Raw genomic sequence first — 24195 nt, forward strand, 5'->3', positions numbered from 1 at the left:
TCATGTTTATTGGAAGATTGTGCACATTCCATTTTTCAAAGGAAAATGGATTTATACATAGCAGGAGTTACATTTTCCACAGCTGGTTACTGTCGGAAAAGAATTTTCTTTTTCTCTGGAATAATCAAAAAGCTCTCTTTGAGCAAAGCCCTGCCATGTTGTGTGAAGAACAGGATATCTGGCAGGAGCAGAGAGCCTGGGAAAGGGTTGATGGCAAATAACAGTGCATGCTGGATACAAAAGGACTTAAGTAATTATTTCCACTTGTGCACCCTTTTTAAAATGTTTTGGTTTTTTTTTAATGTAGGTCTTATGTTTTCCTGAAAAAATGTTTGTTTTACTTTCTTGTAGACACCATGTATTTCCTATAGCAGATGTTGTGTTATTCTGTTTTGGTTTTTTTGCTGAGGCAGTTACTTACACTTCATCATCACAGTTGAGAGGCTTTTCCAGTCTGTACCCTTGAGGCAGTTTTTCGTAGAGTTCTGCACATGTCATTCCACAATATGGTGTTCCACCTAAAGCAGAGTTTAACCATTGTCATGAACACAAGGGGTTTTTAATAAAAGAAAGTTTAATTTCATAACAGGAATGTAAAAGAATGACTGACTCAGTAACAGGTAAATTATTCCAATGCTAGGGAATATTTTGCAGCTACATTTTTGTTGTTAAAGTTTCCATACTGCTTAATGCACTGTATTGAAGAGAAAAATAAAAGCGAGTATAAACTTTTATCATCTGTGGGGCCAGCCTAAATTTCTGTACAACGCTGGGGGCCTGCACCTGATTGTATTTGAACTGGTTTTGCAATACTCTTGATGGCAAAAGGCAAGTCATTCCTTCATTAGCATGGTATTAATAAGATCCAGTATGGATCTTTTGGAGCTATTATTGTCAAGCTGATTTTGCCCCTTTTTGCAGATGTTTGGCTTAGACTCTTGATTTTCCACACTGCAGCGTGTTAGTTCCTATCCATATCTAGCACAAACCCATTTAGTAAGCAAGCTGGGAACAAATTAGAAAGCAACAGTTCATGATTAGTCCAGTACGCAATGTGCACCTCAGTCAGTATGCATCTCTTGGCCAGCATACTGGGGCACACTCCAAGGCAAATCATAAAGGCTATGTAACACAGTCATTTTGAATGGTTTGAGGCTGTGTCACATACATGATGAATAGAGGTGGGTGCAGAAATTAACTCTAAATTTTATTTGAAGATTAATGTTCAAAAATTTTCTTCGAGAATACTTGGAGTAGGAGATGTTCCCCCCCCTCCCCCCCGCCCAAGTCATTAAAATATGTCTTGATTTAAAACTCAGGAAGGCTGAGGAAAAGCTACCCATCAAACTCAAATCATATTGGATTAGCGCTATAAATCATGTGATATGCTGGATTTTATATTTAGATGTGGCCTAGGTTTTATAGTGCAATGAAAACATGGTCATTATGTTTTTCTCATTTAGAATGGTACCTGAATTGAAAATGTGACAATCTAATTTCCAAGCACACTGAAGCTAAGTAAAATTTAGTAGAATGAAACAGAAAAAATTGAAATACATTGCAAAGGAACAAATTTTTAACAGACTGAGTGAAGGGAGCTCATTTGGCTCAGATGGGTTTATTTGTGCAGTACAAAATTCAGATACTTACCTAAACTAACAATTTCCCATAATAGGACACCATATGACCATCTGCAACAGAGGGATATTATGGAGTGCAACAAGAATGCAACAAGATTTCATATTTTAAAATGGTAGATAATTTTGCTAGTATTCAGAGAACACAGAGAAATGTGATTCATTATTTTATATTTTTTATTAATTTTTGTATAATTATAGGGTTTGTAGAATCAGAAAGCAGGAGTGAGTTCTTTAGCAAAATTAATTCACTATGAACCATCAACCAGAGTCCTTTACTAGACTGTGAGCTCTCAGCAAATAGCTCTATTGTAGAATTGCTTTGCCAAATATAATTTCCAGTTTCCGGACTAAAATACTGAGTTCCTCTGGGTCTCCCAAGGATTCATCAGTTTTCTGATTTTAAATGTGAAATATAGTTAAAGTAGTGGCCCAAATCCCATTAGCTTGTGAACACAGAACTTGTTCAGACACTGATGATGAAGTAAAGTAGCTTTTTTGTTGTGGGTTTTATTTTTGCTTCCATTGCTCACTCATGCTGACACGGCTACTGAGTTTTTTGAGTTAAGACTGGATGTCTCATCCTGGCTGTCAAACTTTCCTTGATATTGCAAAATATTTCTTTATTTAAAAAAGACCACTTGAAAACATACTTACACATCACTGTTTGTGGTGTAAACACTGTAATTCAAAGATTCAATTGCCATCCATCGCACTGGAAGTCGTCCCTGGAAATTATTTCATGAAGGTTTATTTGTTGGTGGTTGGAACAGCAATATTGCAATTTATACCCTACCAATTGTTCTGCATGTTACCTTAATGAAAACTGACTATGCAAGTAAGCTTAATGAAGTAAATAAACTTATTTCTTTAAGTTATGGATTTACTTCTCAAAGGGACAGTTCACACTAAAGCTTATAGAAAATTTATCCCACCAGCATCAAGAGGAAATTGAAATAATTCCTGAGTGATGTCTTATGATGCCTTCAACCAATCCTGTTCCCTTGACTACCCGGTGTTATTCCTGGTCTATGACTACATGATGCTTATTACATATTTTCCTCTTCCAGATCTTCCAAAGCATTAGCTTTGGACAGCTGTTTTTTCAGCTCACAGATCCTGACATGCTTCTGGATACCATCTTGCTAGCTTTGGCCTCGTTCAATAGAATTAGACCAGCTTGCCTCAGCTGGACAAATTCTGGTATGAAAATATTATTTTGATAGCTGTACAGATCCACCCACATGCACATATCATCTTCATATGCCTAATGTATATTATATGGTTTTTTTACAATACATTTTTACTAAATCGGATAACTAGCTGCACAATTGGTTATTTTACTGCCATCCATATTGATATACATAATTTTCAATTACATTGTATATTATATTATAAACATGGTATGGAATTGATTTACAAGTAATGTAGGTATATTAATAAACACAATACAAATATTTATACGTGTTAATATATAACACTTTTACATAATCAGTTCTGTAGTACCCATGAGTTTGCATTTTTGTTCATATAAACACAAAGTAAGAAACAAGAAAACAAAAAAAGAGGAAAACAGACTAGATCAGTTTGTTTTGATCCTTACCATGGTCTTCTTAACGTAAACTTCTTGACCTCTTGATAAGCCGAAGTCAGCTATTTTTGCAACATAATTTTCTCCAACCAAGATGTTTCTTGCTGCCAAATCTCGATGAATAAACTAAAATTAAAAAAAAAAAAAAATGGAAATCACCACAGTATCTATGAGCTTTACATGTATCATTTTAGTGCTATATTGAAAATTGCAAACATTCAGAATGAGAACAAAACCCAAAACAAACAGCTTGGTATGTCACTACCAAGAACATTTTAAACTTTATCTGAAGATGAAAGCAGTTAGTTACTGTGTCGTTTGTAAGTTTTAATGCCTCTTCCTTGATTCCCCGTGACCATAGCATTTGATAGGGCTAAGTGAACACAACAAAATAAAACTCATCCAGTAGGTGCTATAGAAGCTAAAATGTAAACCTTATTTTGATTTCATTAAAAGGCATAGTCCCTGAAAAATGAATTGCTGTGCTTTCAGTGGGTAGAGACTTGAAGACTGACCTGTTTCTGGCTCAAGTAGTCCATCCCTCTAGCAACGTCTGCTGCAAAATGCAGAAGCTGCTGAGAGGAAAGCGTAGATGCAGTACTGTTGGCAATAGCAAATGCTGGGTCTGTCTCTAGCACTCTGCTTTTCCGAAGGAAGTCCAGTAAATTTCCGTGGGGGGCATATTCAATAGCAAGATAAAGATATCCTAATGAAACATCAGATAGTGAGCATATCGCAAAGTAAAAGGTAGTCATTAATAGTATTTGGACACTTACACTGCTTTGAGTGAAAAAGACATAAATGTAAAACAGACTGGAGGGGAAATTCAAACATCATAATTCCTAGTTGCAGAGGACAATTTAGAGCTATTGATGAACATCACTTCTGAAGGATTAACGTGGGCTTGTAGATCTAAAGCCACGTTTATTTTGCTTTTTAACAAATGTTGCAGAAAGACCTGCTTATAAGCTAGTGTTTCTGTGGACTGTATGGGCTGTACTGTGTTTTGGGGTTTTTTTAAACTAATTTTTAAAATGCATGTATTCAAGAGTTATCTTACCCCGATGTTCACATGCTCCCAAAAGATTTATGATGTTGGGATGATGACCGAGTTTACAAAGAACTTCAAGTTCTCCAGCAAAGTCTCTGTGATCATCTTTTGAGGCATACTCTGAAAATCAAATAAGCATGCACTTATGTTTTCCTTTGAACTGAATTTATGACCATATTGTTGTTAATTATGAGGACTCTGGTCTGCCTGGGGCACTACTGCTTCAGCCCCAATAGAAAGAGAAAAACTCGAAGATGCATTAGTATTTACTGAAAAAAGTAGGACTTTTCAATCAAAGAGAAAAAAGAGAGAACCTAATGTCTGTAGCAGCCGTCTGCAGAGAAAGAAAGCACCTTAATATACCACGTCATTTCCCTTATTATTTGAGAACGTAAAACGTTGTAGCAGATCGTATGAAAACTAGCTGCCTAAAAATCTTTCTGTGTGTGCTCTTGATTATTTCTGCCTGTGTGCAGACCTTGGCTCTTTTTTAAATGATCATCATACTTAAGACTGTCTCCCAATTTGCCTAGATAATGACCTAGTGAACTACAAGAAAGTATGTACATTCTTGCAGTATTCTATATATTGTAGTTCCCTATGGAATGTGGCAGTCATGCCCAATGAGTACAAAGAAAATGAGTGATCCTCATAGTGTGTATATTTATATAGATGCATAGATACAGTTGTCTCTGGATGGCTAAGGTAAAGCAAGATGAGCAAGTGCTGTGCCCCAAGGCTAGCTCTGTGCTCTTCTCTATTAAATGCATCTTTTAACAGCTCCCACTTTGCAGGTGAACTCATGCATGAAGTTCGTACTGACCTATGAATTGAAAAATACATAATAGTTAATGATATTAACAATTAGAGAGAAATATAAACCAACTTGACTCTGCAGAATATAGTCATTGACAGAGCACAAATCTTGGCCTAGTGACAGCCGATACAATTTCACTAGCAACTTTGAATATTTATTTTAGCTTTAGAAGAGGGCTGCTAAGCATTTCTTATGACAGAGAAACACTTGGAACAAACAACCGAGAAAAATCTTTTGTTTCAGAGTCTCCAATCTTTACTACCTTTCATCCTTTTAATCGCAGCGTCCATGCGTAAGCCATCTTTCTTAATGCGTGCTTTCAGGACTTGCCCAAAGTTACCTTCCCCAATCACATCTTGAAATTTTATGTCATTCCACTCAAGAACTGGATAAATAGTGGGATCTGGGCTGTTTTTGGCTTTCCTGCTCAGGGTGAGAGTACCTGAGTTAAACTGTACGGCTGGCTCTTCCCTCTGTAACAGAGTTAAGCAAATGATGTTAACTGTGATTTCTGCTTTACTGAGCAATGCTCTGATTACACTCCCCAAATACATGTGTGCTCACTCCTGTACACACACACAGAGCATGATCCATCTCTTGCTTACGCAAGAGTGAGTGCAGTAGACAATTACACCTACTTTAGACACTAACTGCATCAAGCACTTCTGCCCAGATCCACAAAATTAATCAGGCTCCTAATTTATGCATAAGTATCTTTGTAGACCTAGGCCTCCTGAACAGTTTTACAATCATCTTGAAGATGAAGGAGATGGGAAAAAATAATTTGGTAAAACTGATCTCAAAACCACTTTTAAGTCTCAGGTTTGAGATTTATCTCGTATTAGGCTTGACTAAATCCTCTGCTGATCAGGCTCAGCAGGAAGACTGAGGAAAGAAGAAGCAAGGAAACAAAAGAGAGAGGAAATTATCTTCCTCCATACTTGAGGAGACATCTCTACTTCAGTTATACATTCCCATGAAATACTTCTGTGCGAAAAGTTTCAGGACAAGGAGAAGGAGCTATTCTGTGTGGCCTGGGGACTGATCATATTTTTGGATGAACCCCCTGGCCTCCTGTTTATGAAACAACATATGCACATCCATGTGGAGGAGCTCTTTGGCCCAGCTTCATTCTGCTTCACAGGTTCCCTTCTGAAGTGAGAGAGCATCACCGGAAAGCAGAATGATAAAGAGACTACAGCAGGATACAAATATATACATGTGTGGGTGTATATATATATATAAAAATTGCTGAAGGTTGTAACATCACGTAGAAAGAGAGAGAGAGAGAGCTATCTATCTACGTGATGTTACAACCTTCAGCACCTTCCTCACAGCCAGAACTATGATGCTGCCATTGACTGATCCCTGGTGTGCTGTCTCCAAGTTGAAAAGCCGTGACAGAGCAGTCGCTGATGCCCAAAAGCTACATTAAAAAATACTGTAGTTTTTAAAATCAGGCACAACTTTGTAGAGGGAGAACTGGCTCCTCCATTCTGTCTGGCTTGGTAGTTGTCAGACACAGGTGCGACAAGGCAGAAAAGGGAGAAGGATAAATGGTGTGCAACTTTTTTCAAGTCAGGTTTTCCACCTGATAGCCTATAACTGATTGCTTTAGCTTCGGGGTCACTAGCAGGGAAGCTTTACAACAACAGTACTAATTGCACGCATGAAGATAAGACAGTATTTGGGAAGGCCAAGGAAAAGGAATTGGAAAAAACAGGAAAAGATGGGGCCAAAATTAATAACCACACTGACACAGCAAAGCTGGAAACCCACCACCACATTTTGGAAAGCCTGAGCCATTCGGCGCTGGAAGTTGGCTCGCTTTAACTGCAGCATGATGAGAAAGGCCAGGAGAATTGTTACACAGGTCATCCCTGCAGAGCCCAGGATAGCAATAAGCAGCATTTTGCCTCCTTTTGATTCATATGGAGCTGTTGAGGAAGCACATAAAGAGTTCATCATTATTTCCAGCTAATTCTGAAAAAGCCACGAACAACGTATAGCTAAATACTCCTATCTTGTAAACTGTATAAAGACATAGAGATACATCCCTTTGTTTTCCAAAAACATCACAGACATTGGATGCTCTGACTTTCAGATGTATGAGCACCTGCAGGTCCCCCTGACTTCAGGCAGAGCAGAGCTGAGGTCACATTCAGTGATCTAATAGTCCTATTATATGCAGGTCCTTTAATTTATGAGCTGTTGGGCACTTTCTAGTGGATACACAAAAATGTTGTATGTTGTCACTCCACCAATGCCAAGCAGTGAACTGAGAATCAAATTTTGGTGATGCTGTGTTGTGTGTCAAAATTAAGAGCAAAAGAAAACTAATATTAAAAAAATAGTATTATGACTTTGCCTCAGCTAACTAGTTTACACCACTGGCCCTGGTTTGTGCAAATCCAGCATGCTGGAATAACCCACCTTTGGTTTCTGGAAGAGTCTTCAGTTCAAACGATGTGTTTGGGTTGCTCAAGCCAATGTTGTTCTGAGCATTAATCTGAACCTGGTACACAGTGTTTGGCTCAAGGCCCTTGAGATGGTATTGAGTAATGCTGGTGTTCTTTATGATAATATCGATGTGGTTGTACTCAGCCTTGCCATAAATTTTGTAGCTGATGATGATGGAGGAGATGGAATGACCCTCAGCAGTTGTCCAAGAGATGACTGAGGATGTGTCTGTGGTGTTAGAAAACCTGATGTTGTATGGCGCAGGAGGGATTCCTGAGAACAAACACAAACACACAGAAAGCATTGAAGTCTACATCCACCTCTTTCTCCTTCCTGCAGTGAGCCAAACACTTTCCTCGGTGCTTTTGCTGTGCTCAACAGAAGCAGAATTTTGTTGACGAGCTATGGTAACTGAATGCAATAGTTTTATGAACTTAATGTGCTGTCACCCGTATTGCAGTACTCCATACTTCCAGCAGAGGGTGGAGTGTCATTCAGTATACTCCTGTCCTCGGATGAAGATACGAGTGCTTTGAGCTGTATGCAAGGACAACAGGATTGCTTTCAAATTAATCCAGAAAGGGCTAATTTCCTTCTATACTGAATCATCATCCCCATGCGATTCCCAGGTCCCATACTTTCACTGCTTCAGGGATCAATTCCCTGTCAGGATACAGGCCGTTAGAAAGAAGGGAAATCAATACCAACATTTCCACAAATTTCATCAGAAAACCACCAGCAGGGATGAGTGCTGGACTTGTGGACACACCCATGGCTACTACGCTAAGTACCTTCTCCTGGAAAACAGTACCCTTATGTTTTTCTTAGCACAGTTTGGCGTCAGAGCTCAGGAACTGGAGAGTCCCACGACAGCCATTGATCCTTCTGTTAATACATGTAGGATCTCAGAGAGGGCCTCCTCACATGACCTGTAAGGAGGTAGCAGCCCACCTTTCCAGTGTGTGGTATGGGCAGTGGCACCCATCAGCCATTCAGATGGACATCTTTTCGGATGGTGCTTCATTCAGATAGAGCATTTGTTGTGGCATTATTAGGAAATTAGTATTAGGAAATTTTTCTTCAGTGAAAGGGTTATCAAGCATTGGAACAGGCTGCCCAGGGAAGTGGTTGAGTCGCCATCCCTGGAGGTATTTAAAAGACGTTTGGATGAGGTGCTTAGGGACATGGTGTAGTGGTGGTCTTGGTAGTGTTAGGTTTACGGTTGGACTCGATGATCTTAAAGGTCTTTTCCAACCTATACAATTCTGTGATTCTGTGATTATGAAAGGACACTCCTCACACTCAGAGAATTCAAGGGCGGTCATTGGTCTTCAGTGTAGCACACTTAACTGCTCCCTGCTCACAGGGGTTTTACCATGCATTGTGTCTTCTCTTCCTTCTTTAACTGCTGACTATTTCTGTATTGACATAGCTGAATTGTAGGGTCTGAGTGGTTTTTTGGAATAAAAAAGAGCTTGGAATATGGACCTGTGGGCTCGTCATTATGAGGAGCAAAAAAATGCTACATTTCAAAGCATGAATCGCACTGAAATGAAGATGTGGCTTCCCAAGCTTTTAACTTGTTTTTCCCGTTTTTGTTTTTTAAACTCATTATTTGTTCCTGATAATTTCCAGTGTAAGAATTTCTTTGGACACTGAGATATCTTCGTAGTAATAGTAATAACAACCACAAGTGATCATCAGGAACTGAGTGTTACCAGAACAAAGGATTACATTTAATGTAGTCATTAAGTGACAATCAGTCTGATCACTGGGGGAAAGAGGAAGAATTAAACAGAAGGATGTGATTCAGCTACTTACTGTCACTGAAAGTCCATGCATACAGATAGTTGCTCCATTCTCCTTGGGACCTGGTGTTCACCCGTACCCTGCACATGTATTGCTGTCTAGGCTCAAGATCCTTAATGATCAGGGTGGACATATTTCCTGGCACTTGAGTAATAACACTGCTCTCATCACCGTTGTCATTCACGGTCTTCCTTTCCACTTCAACACGAATGTCATCCTCTGTCCTCAGTGTTAAAGGATGCCATGACAAATTCAGTGATGTCATACTTTTTGGAAAGAGAGTGAGGCCTTCTGGTGGAGGAAGACCTTGGAAAAGCCACAGTGAGACAGGGAACAACATTTCATGTCTGGTATGCAAGCTAAAATAGGGGTACCAGTTATTCCCAACCACTTGCCCTAGCTTGGAGTGACAAAGGGTAATTATCCCTGCCACCCCACCCAATTTGGCAGAAATTACGTCTAAGAGGTGTTGATGTTCCCAAAGTATCTTATCAACAGCTGTTGTGTCAACAAAAAGGTCTCTTCACTGAGCTGGTGTTGCAGATGCACTTTCTAGATATGAGAAGCCAGCTCTTTTGCTCTTTTGTTAGATAGTTCCTGGTGCAATCCTCATTTATTTTGTATGGCTGTCTTCAGCTTGGCCTGTACCCTCAGTGGACTAAAAGCTTTTCTGCTTGTTCAGACACCTTAATTTTTAAAGTAAACTGATCTAATACTAAGAGGAAGGACTGATCTGGTATTAGGAGGAAGGACTGGCACGCAAAAGAAGTGATTTCTATCTCCAACTCTGCTGCACAGCCAGCCAAAATATGTAATTTTTCCTTTCCCAGATCCCCCATCTCTAAATCAGGGAGAATAATAGCTCTGCCTTTTTCTGGTTTTCTTCACCTCTGATTTTTTTTTTCTTCTTTTTTTTTTCTTTGCCTGAGATTATTTTGAAAGACTATATAGTTTTCATGTCTTGCTCAAATGAAAGTGCTCTGGCAGAGATCGGGGAACAGACCACAGACAAAAACAGCTGAAACCGCCCTTTTGTGAAAAGCCAAGATGATGACTTACCAAGCGCAGCTGTTGTGAAGCTAGCCTGTGGTCCAGGATGGCCTTCCCCACCTTCCCCTCGCCGACTCAGCTGAACACAGAACTGATATTCTGTTTTTGGTTCCAGATTGTCCAGTCTTTTGGTTGTGCCTTTTACTGGCAACAAAAGGAGAAAGTAAAACCATAGCCCATGCTGAAGAATGTTAAGGAAGGAAAGGTTTGGAAAATATTCCTGAACCACTAACCATGGAAGCTAAGATACTCAGGCTCTTCTTTTTGTTTCTGATTCACTAAGGTAAACTGTTTAGGCTGGATGGGGCTTTGAGCAACCTGGTCTAGTGGAAGGTGTCCCTGACTATGGCAGGGGGGTTGGAACTAGATGATCTTTAAGGTCCTTTCCAACCCAAACCATTCCATGATTCTATTATGATTTAGAAGTATAAAATACTTATTTTTAAGTTGAGCTCCAAGCCAGCCCAAAGGATGTTTCCATCTGCCCTTCCTTCAGGACAGAACAAGACTGGTTGCTTAGGTAGTGTGCATTGTGTACGCGGATCTTGGGTTACCTTGAATTAGTAACGACAGTTGTTTGTTACTTGTTAAAGTTCCTGTAACGTTTCCTATAATATTTTAGGCCTTGCATAAAATGTTAAAAACAAGGCTGGAAGAGGTAATCTAACTCACAAGCAGGCTTCATTTTGCCCATACCATTCCTGATAAATATTTAGGTAAGATATTTGTCTCACCAGAGGGCACAATAGACACGAAGGAAGATTGTAGGCGCTTCAGCACGTCTCCATACTTCTCACTACTTTTGGAAACCTGCTGTTTACATGGGAGTTTTCAAGAGCTGGGCCCAACATTGAGTGCTATTTATCTTAAGGAGGGAGGGGATTACTGAAAACTGAATATATACTTTTGACTACTGTTGGTGTACCACATCCATATTAACATTATACATCGTCATATACAAAAAGTCACGCATCCAGTCATAAAAGGTTTAACTTTTATGTGTTGTAGACTCTTTTGAATCTAGTCAAGAGCAGACACCACATTATGTTTCGGCATGCACCTGAAGTTTGTGTTTAAGGGAATTAAAGAACGTCTTCTTACCTTCCACAGACATCCAGGACTGATAACGTTTTGCTGGCTTGTACAGGAGTTTTGTTGACACAACAGGTCCATCTCCAAGATGTAACTCAGCATTGATATCAATTATGAGAAAATTATGTCCGCTGTCTGTCAGCCTTGGGGCATACTGTGGCACAGGAGGAACTGAGCAAGAACGCAAGTATTAAACCAGCCTTTTAATTCCCCGTATCAGTAAAACTCTGGTACCTTCCTAGATCTACAGGAGATGTTCTTCAAAACTCTTACAAAGTAGACAGGGGTTTACACCCTAAAGCTGACAATTTCGATGTCAAGTTTTTAAAAAAAAACTTGGGTTTTCTTCTAATCCTTACCATCACACTTATTTTTTCAATACACATAATTAGTATGTTGCTTATAAAGGGTTTCTGTTCATATTCTGACTGTAGGTATTTATTCATTTTCCTGCAGTGCAGAGAACAGAAAGGTCTGCCATGTTAGAGTATAAAGCTGCCTTTAAAAGCAGAGAGGCTTTTCGAAGATATTTGAAGAGATTCATGCTTTTACCTTTGACTGTAACTTGAAATGGTTTCTCTGCCATTCCCGCTACTGTCTGCACACTGCAGACCCACGTTCCTGTGTCACGGGGCTGGATTCGATTAATTGTAAACATGGCTTCAGAGCGATTACTGGTAACAATTAGGGCAGGCTGAAATGACAAAAGATGTACAGGGCCCAGAAAATGTGGGCATTTAGGAATATTCCCATGACAATTTCTCTCATTTTAGGAACTCATCTAGAGTTTAGTGATGTCAATAGAAAGGGTCTACAATGGTCAGTTCCATAGTTTCATATGTGCTCCAGTTCATGACTTCATGAGGTATCTCAGAATATCAAAATTTCACATTATGCTTGAAAAGCATAGTGTGCGTTAACCACAGATAAAGTCAATATAAACATCAGAAATAACAGGAAGCAGTTAATCAGAAGCCTACCCGTAGGACAGTTCCATCTTGCTTCAAAAGTTTAAATTCTTCAGATTTAGGAAGTGGCATCCCACTTGCTATACAAAAAGGCTTGAACTCGACGCCCGAATTGAGTTCTACAGGATCTAGTAAGTTTTCTATCTGAGGTGAAAGATCTGCTGAACCTACAGAACATATATAGTGTTTTAATGTCAGCCTTCAAACAGAACTTTAAAAAGGCAGCACTAAAACAGGTTTAGGCATACAATGAATTTAGGCAGCATAGGTGTCTGGTTCTTCACTCGTGGGCATACACAAGGATCATGCTTACCAAAGTCAGCACTTTCACATCAGTGTTATTATCATGTGAGAAGGAACAAGCCCTGTGTCCACTCTTCTTTCTTCTCCCTTCCCCTCCCCTCTCTTTCTCACTGACATTCTAAGCACAGGGAGTCTAGCAAAATCATGCACACATTTTGTACTGAATGTACAGTATCTATTTGCTCTCCATTTTGTCTGTTTATAAGAGCATTCAAATCACAATGGTATAGTTTGGCTGGTTGGATCAATGTCTTATTTCTCTGCTTGTTTTTGTGCGTGAAAGCTTTTACAAGTTAACAGTGGATTTGTCACTCTACTTATCAAGCAGAAATAATAGATGCTGAGTGCATTTTATAAAATACTGTGTGTGAACCTTGTCTGAATCCAAAGAGATTCTGAATGAGGTATGTTCAGCTTTGAAAACTTAACTATCCCTCAGAGAGACAGAGCTGTTTTAAACTCTGGGGTTGTCTTGGTGTCTCAGTCATCAATTTCAGATCCACGAGGCACATGGTATAGGAGTGTATACAGATGAATAAGAGGTAGGTAATGGTGAAGTACCATAAGCCTATCCAAAAGCTGATCATGCAGGTAGGAGGTGCAGATTCTGTCAGTAATTGATATTAAGGTCAGTGTCAAATCCTGTGGAGTAAGGTTTGCAAATCTATCTCTAATGAAAGCAAATCAGATGAAATGGTAGCATACCAGCCTGCTAAATGCAGCATATGGGGCAGAGGCTTAAAAACGCTGCATTGCAATAAGGATGTACAGAAGTGTCTGGGCCCCTGGAATGTAATTGGCAGAGCAAAGATACCAGCCTGGAGTGGAAATGCTGTACCAGTGTGAAGATCTGTTTCAGTTATGCTGGGAAAAGCCATTTACTACCGTGTTACCTTGCTTTACCTTCTTTTTCACATTGCAGACCATGCCATCCGAGGGAGCAGATGCAGCCCTTAAATCTGTCACATGTCCCTCGATTGTGACAATTACATTTGAGTTTGCAATCCGACCCATAAAACCCAGGTTTGCATTCTGCAAGTACATATGTTTTCAGTTAGTGTAAAGGTACTAGAAAATGTCTTCCATTAGTTTTCAATCTCATGCATCAATTCTCCAGTAGGGTTTAGTTCCCTCAGTTGGACTGAGTTTGAAACTATATGTATTAGCACAAAATCATCCACAGAGCATCCTGAGAACACACTAACGTCAAAAAAGTAGAGCACATTTGTATCCGTGCCTGTCATTTGTAGACTAGGTGCCAATATGGAAGCTTCTTCAGTCTCCACTGTTGTTTCACTTGCACTATGGTAGTGTCGAAAGGCTTCATCAGAGTTATGCCACCATTGAACAAGATGGCACATATTCCTAAAGGAAGATGTGCTTCATGTCCCAAAGAGATTGCGGTTTAATTGAAGTGAACAAGGCTGATTATGCTCAGTATTGCTCAGCAATGGATATATGTTTGGCACCGAATTGCTCCGTTTGACTTGTAGAAATACAGCAGGACTGTAGCTGTTAGAAGATTTTTAATGTCTCAGTAGAACATCAATTCATTTTGCAGAATAATTTGAATAGTTTTTAACTTTACTATGCCCTTCTTCTGAGAATCTGACATCATCCTCTGAGATGGGTAAATATTATTATCCCTCTTTTACAGAATGTAAAAAATCCTGTCTTTTACTCTCCTCTTTTCCTTCCCGTCTATATTTCCTATGTGCAGCACACTAAGGACTGTTCACCGTTCCTCATATTTTTTACTATACCTTTATCACATTCCAGTCCCATCCATCCTGTGGCACAAGAGCAACCATATGGATCTGGTAGACAGAACATATAGTTTCTGCAGCCATAGTTTTCTTTACAGCTCTCTTCACATGTTTTGCCAAATGTATTGGCTCCACAGGCTATGGAAGGGAGAGAGGGAAAGAATAGTCCAAAAGCATTAAGTCCACAAAAGAGCTAATGCTTCTAATGATACAGCTTTAGACAACAGAAAACATGAATTAAAATAAAAATTAGCATTTTTACCATTACCATTCAGATACCAGATATATTAACATCCATAACTACTCAAGCCACAGCTACACTAATTTCAGGCAGCAGAAACAAGCGTAACTTTCTCCCATGTGAAGATCAGCATCCATTGCTTTGGATATGTGGGGACAGAGCACTAAAACCTCTTTATATGCCTTTTTAATATAAAATGGACAAACAGTGCCATGAAAACCAAATATTCTTCGTAGAGGTCAGCGCATATGAAACTGCCAAGCTCAAGGTTTTGCTTTTCTGATATGATCAGTGCTACGTTAAGAGTAGTTCAGATGTCAACTATTCCAATAGCTTAGCACTAGTATTTGCAGCACTGCAATTCAGTCAAAATATTAGGGGAAATATTTAGCATTGGACCCAAAAGTTGCTTGGACAGATCAGAGCAATGTGATGCCTGCTGTAATTATTCCAGAATCCAAACTAATTGTCACAGACACAGATATGCACAAACAGACATGTCCTGTTGATATGCCCCTACAGAAACAAATCACCCTGTGAGCACGTTAGCAGCTTGTTCAGAAGTAGCCAGGAAATCTAACACAGGGCTTCATTTCCCCGCGGCAGTGTATCCCTAAGATCTCCTAGTCTACCATGCATGTAACAGTCAGTCAGTAGCTTCAAGCATACTGATTTCAGGGGAATCATAGAACAGCCCAGGTTGGAAGGGGTCTCGAAAGATCATCTGGTCCAGCCTCTCATGGGAAAAGGAGCCTAGAAGAGATTATCTAGCACACTGTCCAAGTGCATATTGATCAAGAAGAGCTGGAAACATTCATCCGCACTGGCAATATAATCTCTACTAGGAGAAGAGAGGAAGAAGTTAAAACACAACTACAAGAACAGCCTTACTAATTCAGGGTTCATCTCACCCAATGCTATCTCCTGTCTCCGGCACCAGCTGTAAATGCGATAGCTATAAAGAGTAAAATAAGGTTACTCCATTTGATGCTTCCCTCAATAATCTGCCAACTTCTGCTACTGAGAACAAATTGATAAGCAATCTGTGAAAATAATATTTGCTTACCTTTCTCACATGTTTTTCCCATAAAACCTGGAGGACAGATGCATTCCCCAGTATCTTCATGACAAATGCCATTGTTCGTGCAGGAAGGGCAGTGGGAACTGCAGGAAGGGCCCCATTTCTGAGCTTCACATCCTTTTATGCAAAAATATAATGACATATTTGTTGTCTCCTTATTCAGTAACCAATCAAGTAGTAAAATTCTTTTTAATTAAGACAAACTGTAAAATACATAAAAATATGATCCATATGAACCGCCTAAAACCCCAGCCGACTGACCTAATGTAAAGAATCACTTTTTTCATTGTGGAAGTGCCCTTATTTCTGGAGTAGAACTGCTGCATAGTACGCAGTAATACTATGTAACATCCTCAAGGAAGAAACTGAAAAAGTTTTCCATTTTTGAAACTAGAGATAGGGTTTTTTTTTTAGTTTGGAAGAGCAAGTTTGGGAGTCGACAAAGATGTTATATTTAAGATTTCTATTCTTGTAGCATGGATCTGAGACCTACAAAAGGTCCAGGCTTCACCGGGAGCTGGCTGTATTGGTAGTAAATCAGCAGGACCAAGCTTGGCATCGCTGGCATTGTACCAGCATTTGGAAAGTCATCGTTTTTTTTCTGTAACAGTATTTTTCTTGAAAGTCCATTAGACTGGGTTCACATCTGTTGTACCTTTATTGTCTTCACTGGGTCTTTATAAGAAGGATCAATCAATGGTGACCTGTTTCTGGAATAAATGGACTAAGAGTAATCCGTTGTTTTAACGCCTGTCATGATTTTCTTTCCCACTTCATAATTGAAAAAGATACTACCACCATTAATCTTGCCAGTGAGAGTTTTGATATTGATGTCATAGAAGCAGAGCTCAAGCTCTAAACAAGTATATATGACTTCATCATGCAAATGCTTAATCTATCCCTACAAGATGCAAAATTCTCTGAGCTGCTTTTGAAATCAGTAGGAGCTGAGAGGACTCAGTATTTCGGTATTTGCTTTGTAACAACGTTTCTTACATCACAGAAACTGACCTTCATGACTTCTAGTGTAAAGCTAGGACTGAGAAGATAATAGGAAAGTCCTGAGGCAGGCTCACTGAAAGTGGGTTTTCCAGACTTGGATCAGCTTTTTCAGATTTCAGCAAGCATTTAATGAATCAGCATGGTACTTGGAGCTCTGTCTCCTCCTTCTTCCAGAACGAAATTCTTACATGTGGATACTTGAAAAAAAAGTTTGCTAAAAATCATCAGTCTGTGTCTATACGGCTAATTCAGGGAAAGACAGGACATGCGTATGAGCAGTGGCACGTAACCATCCATTGTCGTTATTGTTAGTGTGCTCCCTACCACTCTCCCAGACCATGCCCCAGGCGTTTTCCCAATAGGCAAGATGGGCAAGACGAAAGCCTATTTCAAGGCAGGGGCAGAATTTATGGATAAGTCTTCTGCTGTGCAGCTTGGCACTAGAGCAGAGAACAGATCTTGGACCGTTTCATTTAGTGAGGTGGCAATAGCTTCAAAATCCAAATTTGGGGCATTATATTGATTCGTTTGTGACTCCTGGAAGTATCCTGTGGATGTTAGCAGGTAACATATGTTTTACCATCAGAAACATTTTCTGCATGATGTAAGATATTTGAACAGCTATTTATTTTTACATATCAGTTTTCTATTTCTATCCAAGTTAATAGAATATAATTTTCTTTATATCTGATGAAAATGGACATAGTAGCATGAGCCACAAGACATGTAGAATACTTAAAGGAAAATATCCACCTGTGTTGTAAACTGGTCCTGTCATCCACTGGGCGGTAAACTTTAAGAGCTAACTAAGGCTGGGGTGGTTTGTGAAATTACAATAATGTATGCTAAAGATGAGAAATCTTAGGATAAATGGGGTTTGGATATGGCCCACCATAGAGAAGAGAGACGTGAAAATTCCTATTTTGTGCTCAGACCCACATCTCATATTCATGGCCCAGTGCCACCCAGTGGCCACCCAGTGCCACCCAGTGCCACCCAGTGGCCCAGTGCCACCTTCTTCATTCATGCTTACTTGGTGTTTGAGAAGCTGAGATGCTGAGAAAAGAGCTAGCTGTCCTGGCAATAGCTAAGATGAATTGAACCTAAATCTGATTTTTTTTTCTCTCTCAGCTGCTTAAATCAGTATCAGCTTGTACCAAAGATCCTTGGGAAAAAATTTCTTCTGACATAATCTGATAGCAGCTTATGCCAAGAAAGATTTGGCCCTTATTTGGGCACAGAGTAAGTCTCATTTCAGATACATTACGACTTTAAACAATTAATCATCATCACACAGTAATGTAACTTACGTCTTACAATAAGCCTTGTGTAAGCAGAAGTAAAGAGGTTTCCTCCTATATATCTGGCAGAGTAAACCCCTGCGTCCTGTGGTTGAACTTGAGGGTAGGAGACTTCCAGCTCCCCCGGCACTTCATGCCTGGGCACAGAGTGGATGAAGGAACCTGGGGAAGGAGCACACAGATACAACAGACAGAAGTCATTCACCCTCTATAGACCGAAGTGCGTTTGCACTGGTTACTGAGGAAAGACAGCTGGGATGAGCTAAGCAGCAGAATCTATAAGCAGCAGTTTTGAATTTGCTGACAGCTCTTTAGCTATACTAGTTTTTGATAATTGGAGGGGTGCAAGTAAAAAGGAAGCTAGATCTTGAGGAGATTTAGTAGATGAATGGGACAAACTACTTCGAGTTCAGCATTGCTTTACAGGAATGTTAAAAGTATTAAAAGGTTAAAAGTATTCATTTTGTCTCTTGGCCTTTCCTGAAGTGAGGGGTGACCATCTGCAAGGAGTCTGGTGTAGCTGGAAGGAGTCAAATAGCAAATGCCAGCCAGGTCCTATTTGATCTGAGTAGCACAAAGATTTACTTAGCAGATCAAAGCAGGAAGAACACAGCACAGCTTTATCTTTTCTTCCCAGACTTAATATGTTTCTGTCTCTCCTATTTTTTTCACCAAGGGAGCTTATCGATGTTTTTCTAGGTTTGCTGTAGTTGGTCATACATGCTTGCTAACCAAGGCAATAGCATTTGGTCTTCTCCCATCCCTCTGGATCACCGAGTAAAAATATTTGAACATTGATTGCTGTCAAAGAGAAAGTGCATCTGGTGGACTTCAAGACCCTGGGAATCCTTCCACTCCAGTCTGTTAGAGCAAGGCTGCTCCAGTTGGCTAATGCCAGGTCCAGCCAGCTATCACCAAAACATACATGCACATGCTCACACACACTGTACCAGCAAAGCCAGCCACCAACAGACCCACGCAGCAGAACTGTGCCTTTACAGGTACTGCATATGCACACGCGACAATGTACGGATGAACAACCCAGGCAGCCCAATCCTATTCTCACTTGCCAGCTAGTCAGGCTTGCTGGCAGACCTCATATACTCACACACCCAAAAATGGGTCGTAGTTGGCCTACGGTCTCTCTAATAGCTGTCTCTCAGACTTCCTATCCTACTCACTGGTTAGCCTGGCTTGAAGTTCACTAATGTCACACATGCACACACACACACGCACATGCACACACACATGCGGACCTGGTGTAACCGGCCTTAGACACTTAGTCTCTCCGGTTGCTGGCCCCAGGCATACAAGCCCCTTTGACGCCTGGATGTGTTACCAGGAGTCAGAACCGTTGTGCCTTCTAGTCTGGCCTGAAGGTCACTAGCAGATTATACATACGCATACCAGGTAGAGAGCACACTTAGGTTGAAGAATAATTAGGAATAGAGTTTAATAAGATCAGACCAACTGTAGTGCAGAGCTTGGCCAGACCAGTGTACTGGCCTGCAGCTTGCACACATGCAAGTGACACCTTTTCCCTGCCTCCCACCCCATTTTCCCATGCTTGTTCCTTTCTGTTCACTTTGAGCCCTCCCATTCTCCTGTTTGGCTCTTTCTCTAAATATCCCATTATTTCACACATGCTCACAGTCCCCCTCCATCATGCCATAATAAGTTTGCTCTTTCCCCCCGAGAGCCATGATAATACTGCTCCCTGCTTCTTGTACCTACAAAGCTCTGGCTGAAGCTGCTCAGGGCTTTGCGTTGTTCCCTCAGTGGCTCTCAGAAGCTGGAGAGCTCTGCTCTTTGATGTTTTTGCTGTCATCTGCTACTCCTTAGGGCTTGTGTGTCTGTTTATTACTTCGTTTCTTGTCTTAGTCTTTTATGCTGAATCACCATTAATCAAATGATACTCCCACAAATCAAATGCCCTTACCTTCTACATCCCCTTACAGTTACACTGATAATGAAACAACTTACTTCACTTTGCTGAAATAATTTAGAAGGTAAACTGTGTCAGACAGGACCTTTACTGTCGGTGATCATACATACTATCATACTATCAATTTGACTATAGTTGAATTTCAGGCAGCCTAGAAAAGTAAAAGTTTGCTGAGGATCATAATCAAAACAGCAAAAAGATCTTGGATCAGTTTACTCCATGACGACACGTAAGACTTCTTCAAGAAAACAGGGCCAAAGAAAAAGAGCAAAGAATGAGAGGGATTAGTTCTGAAACTGTGGAGCTTTTTTTGCGTACCTTTTGAGTTACAAGCTGCAAACAAACTTGGCAGCAAAGTACTAAGAAAGCCTTATGCTCACAGTCTGTTAGCAAGGTTCAGTTTTTGTGGCTTGTTTTCCGAGATGGCACAAGTTATGCCAAAGTCTTAAAGCAATCTTGTTTAGCAGAACAAGATTGCTTTAAGACATTAAAGCAATCTTGTTTTGTCATTGTCTAGACAGCCTTAGTGAGGGTTTGGAAGGGGGAAGTGGTACTTTAAATGACTGAAGTGAAAGACTGCCACAGCTAAATATAACAGGACAAGTATTTTCTCTTCTTTGTCAGCTCTTGTATCAGGAATCCTCAGGGATGCTATTTCAGCTGCAATCCCAGGTGGAGAACTTGACCTACTCTCCAGAGTCATGGTTAATCTGAGGCTTTTTGCCAAATTTCCAGTTGGAGTGCCAGGTAAGGCAGCACCACAATGTAAGCACTCCTACTCCAACATACCAGCTGGTTCTTGTATGAGAAAATGCTGACAGGAGATCACAATATTTCCTTGGGGACCCTGAAAGGACAAGTGATGGCAAACTTTCTCCACTGTCCACTCTCATAGCTGAATCTCTGAAGAGTGAAGAAACAGGTCTTTAAGAAACTCTGCTTTGCATATTGCATTTTTAAAAGACACCTTTTGGTTGTTTTTCTCTTCCAGCCTGTAGAGAAGTGCCCCAAGTATTCAGTAACTGGGGCTGAGGCTGGCCCACTGCATGCATTCTTTTGCAGTGTACTGACACTTCCTCACCTCATCCTGCTCTGTTTACTCCCTGTTTCCTGGTAGCTCACTGTAAGCTAGACTATCAGTAGTCAAAAATGGACCAGTACATTACGTGTGCTTTCCCCAAATATAATTTGTTGGGGTCTAACATTCTGATTAAGTATGAAGGCACTGTGAGTTTAGTGACCAGTATTTTACTACATTTCTACAGGAGGTAGATAGAAAACTGCGCATATTTCCAAGCATCAAGCAGTAGCAACACACAGCTGAACAATGAGTTACATGTGATTTAGGTGCCATGTTAGATAGAAAAGTTGGTGTCATAAATTTCACAACCTGACTAATTTTTGTAGTTGAATGAAATAAGGATTAGATTTTGTGACAGTTTTGCCCTTCTAATAGCAGATTACTAGTGCTTAACTTCTTAGCCTGAAGAGCATCATAGAAGCTAAATGGCCTCCAAAGCCATTTGAAGAAGGAAAGGCATGCACTTGAAAAGCAGTAGAAATGCAAAGAAATGCTAAAATCAGCCAGGCAAATATATGACAGGATATAGAAGGAAATAAAAAAGGGAAATAAGAAACAAAGCAAAGGTATAAACAGAGGATTTGGCATTCTGGTGGAAGAGAAACAGGTCAGCTCAATGTATTTTATGTGGCAAACAGCTCCTTTAGGGAACATTAAATGCATGGGGAATTATGTCTGCTCCAGTTGCACAGCATGGGCTTCATCAGCAGTGACTTTAAAACAGTTACGTGGCACTTGGCTAAGACAATGATAGCGGGAAGAGAAAAGACAAGAGAGAAAGGTTAATTACCATTTTTGTAGATCACTGCATCTTCCTCTTTTGCTGCCATTCTGATGAAGGAAATATTCACATGCTCTCCCTTATTTGCTGTAACAGTTAATGCCACCGGGTGGAATGAGGCTGAAAACAGAACAGGACAGAAGTATGGGATAAATAGCAGCAGTTATTGTCTCTATCTGGTCTCTGGGCCGAAAGCTGAGAATGGACCCTGACTCAGATTTTGACATTTAAATTTCTTTAGAGCACACACTGGCTCTTTATCACCAGCAACCTCAACTCTATGTTTTGGCAAAGAGGACTCACCTATACCCTGAAACAACAGCCTGGCACTAGAACCTGTGGCATTAAATTAAAAAAAAAAAATTTATTTTGGCTGAGTAACTGGAAACGCTTCCTAACTAGGAGCTCCAAGTGGCTGTAAAACACTTTCCCAAGTTTCTTCATCCCTTGAGGCATTTTGAAAGCAGACTGGATAAAGTACTGGGAAATGTATCGCAGGGAACAAGCTGTCATTGGCAGACAAATACCCTGAGTGGCTCAGTTCTTTTCTGCTCAAGGTTTATGATGCAGAACAGTCAAGATAGTTCAGGAGACCACAGTCAGGCAGGGTCTGGGGGAGATGCGGTAGGTAGAGTAGGTCTGTGCTTGTGTTAGTTCATGATGCTCTCTATAAATACTGAGAGTGTTGGCTTGCACTAAGAACAAAAGAAAAAAACATGTTCACAGCCAGTGGTACTTTTACCAAAATATTCTCATCTGAAAATGTGGCTTAATTAAAATAAAAATTCTGTGTGAGGAACTGTCTAGATTGGTGATGTTTTTCAATTTTCCAGTTGGGAAATTAAAATTCATTTTTCTGCCTAAACCAAAAAGTACTTTTATACACTTGCTTATAGTTCTTGATTTAAGAAAAAGAAGACAGTAGTAGCTAGAGGGATTTTTGCAAAATTTTTGCCTTTTCCTTACCATTACTAGTGGAAAAAAAGATCAGAAGATAACTGGGGAAGGGACAGAAAAATTTCAAGACATAGTACTTTTTGAAACCAGTAAAACAATAATTTTAATTACAACTTTACTTTGAAACAAGTTAGAAGTTAAGGACACTTCCTTTCATTTAGTTGGAAAATTCCAAGGGAAAGCCATGAGGTTTTTATACTCATGCTCTGAGTTTTTATACCATACCGTTATTGATATGTCATATGGCAAAAAAATTACAGAAACTCTTCTAAAATTAGACAAAGTTAACTTCCACACTATTCAGCTCTTTATCTGAGTGAGAACGTTACACCTTTGTACTTTCCCTTTTAGAGCACCCAGGGGAGTGAGGCATTGATTTTCACCAGCCCCTTTTCTCTTTCTGTTTTTGAGGCTGTTCAGCCTGAGAGCTCCTCCCGTGCAAATTCCTCTTGGCTAAGTCTGTCCTGCCTCTTGTTTTTGTTCAGCTCCCAGTTCTGCTGCCACCTGCCTCCCCAGCAAGGTGAGTGGGACCTTTCTGACAGAAAGACCCACCTGAGCCTCAGCTGGAAGGAATCCTTGAAAAGCCATTCATGCTCCTAGTCGGCTCTGCGTTTGCACAGGTTCCATTTCTACTAAAGTCGCATTTATTTCACAGGGAATGTTTTGTTTAAGGAACACATACACAAGTTAGTATGAACTGTTAGAAAGTTATTAATAAAAAATTGCCATTTATCTATAGCCATGCCTCTTTTTTTTGGTTCATTTTTAGAAAACTGTCAATAAAGTATACTTCGGTTCATATCAATGGTTGCAGAAAACAAATTTGGAGTCTACGGCTGAAATTTGGTGGCAAAGAAATATACAGAGATAGGATCAGAAAGCAGAGAAAAAAATGATGAACTATCTGTTATATTATACATGTCATAGAGTTGTAAAAAATGAGCAGGCAGATGCTACATCAAAGTTTGTATGGGGCTGAAACTTTTAGTACCTCCACAATATTATTTTGTAAAATCTGAGGGGAAAAAAATAGTAGTATTCTTGCAATATTTGAGGAAAGAACATTTTAATACTTCCATTTCAGAATGGTGTTTTAATTAAAAATAAAAATGTTTTTATTATGTGATGTAAAATTAAGGAAAGAAAATGTCAGTAAAAATGAAGACATTTCTATCAATCCATGCCACTCTCTCTCCCAGAATTTTATTTCCTTGAGAATTTTGACGTTTTAGTGTTTTATTTCAGATTGGAAATAAGACAAC

The 24195-nt window shown here is 39.9% G+C and overlaps 1 protein-coding gene across 1 annotated transcript in view; it reads right to left on the reverse strand.

Annotated features, from left to right (window-relative positions):
- The window catches only part of TEK (TEK receptor tyrosine kinase), a 41966-nt gene that overhangs the window by 1112 nt on the left and 16659 nt on the right, over positions 1-24195 (reverse strand). The window contains exons 3-21 of the mRNA XM_075526496.1: positions 21986-22096; positions 18179-18331; positions 15852-15983; positions 14542-14682; positions 13682-13810; positions 12488-12642; positions 12060-12201; positions 11517-11678; positions 10425-10559; positions 9378-9671; positions 7530-7829; positions 6876-7033; positions 5359-5569; positions 4289-4399; positions 3744-3934; positions 3241-3354; positions 2295-2365; positions 1651-1691; positions 422-518 (exon numbers count right to left, since the gene is read on the reverse strand). Coding sequence (XP_075382611.1) covers positions 422-518; positions 1651-1691; positions 2295-2365; positions 3241-3354; positions 3744-3934; positions 4289-4399; positions 5359-5569; positions 6876-7033; positions 7530-7829; positions 9378-9671; positions 10425-10559; positions 11517-11678; positions 12060-12201; positions 12488-12642; positions 13682-13810; positions 14542-14682; positions 15852-15983; positions 18179-18331; positions 21986-22096 — 2848 coding nt within the window. The remainder of the gene's footprint in view (positions 1-421; positions 519-1650; positions 1692-2294; positions 2366-3240; positions 3355-3743; positions 3935-4288; positions 4400-5358; positions 5570-6875; positions 7034-7529; positions 7830-9377; positions 9672-10424; positions 10560-11516; positions 11679-12059; positions 12202-12487; positions 12643-13681; positions 13811-14541; positions 14683-15851; positions 15984-18178; positions 18332-21985; positions 22097-24195) is intronic.

Source organism: Mycteria americana, chromosome Z (genome assembly GCF_035582795.1).
Source record: "Mycteria americana isolate JAX WOST 10 ecotype Jacksonville Zoo and Gardens chromosome Z, USCA_MyAme_1.0, whole genome shotgun sequence".
Lineage (NCBI taxonomy): Eukaryota > Metazoa > Chordata > Aves > Ciconiiformes > Ciconiidae > Mycteria > Mycteria americana.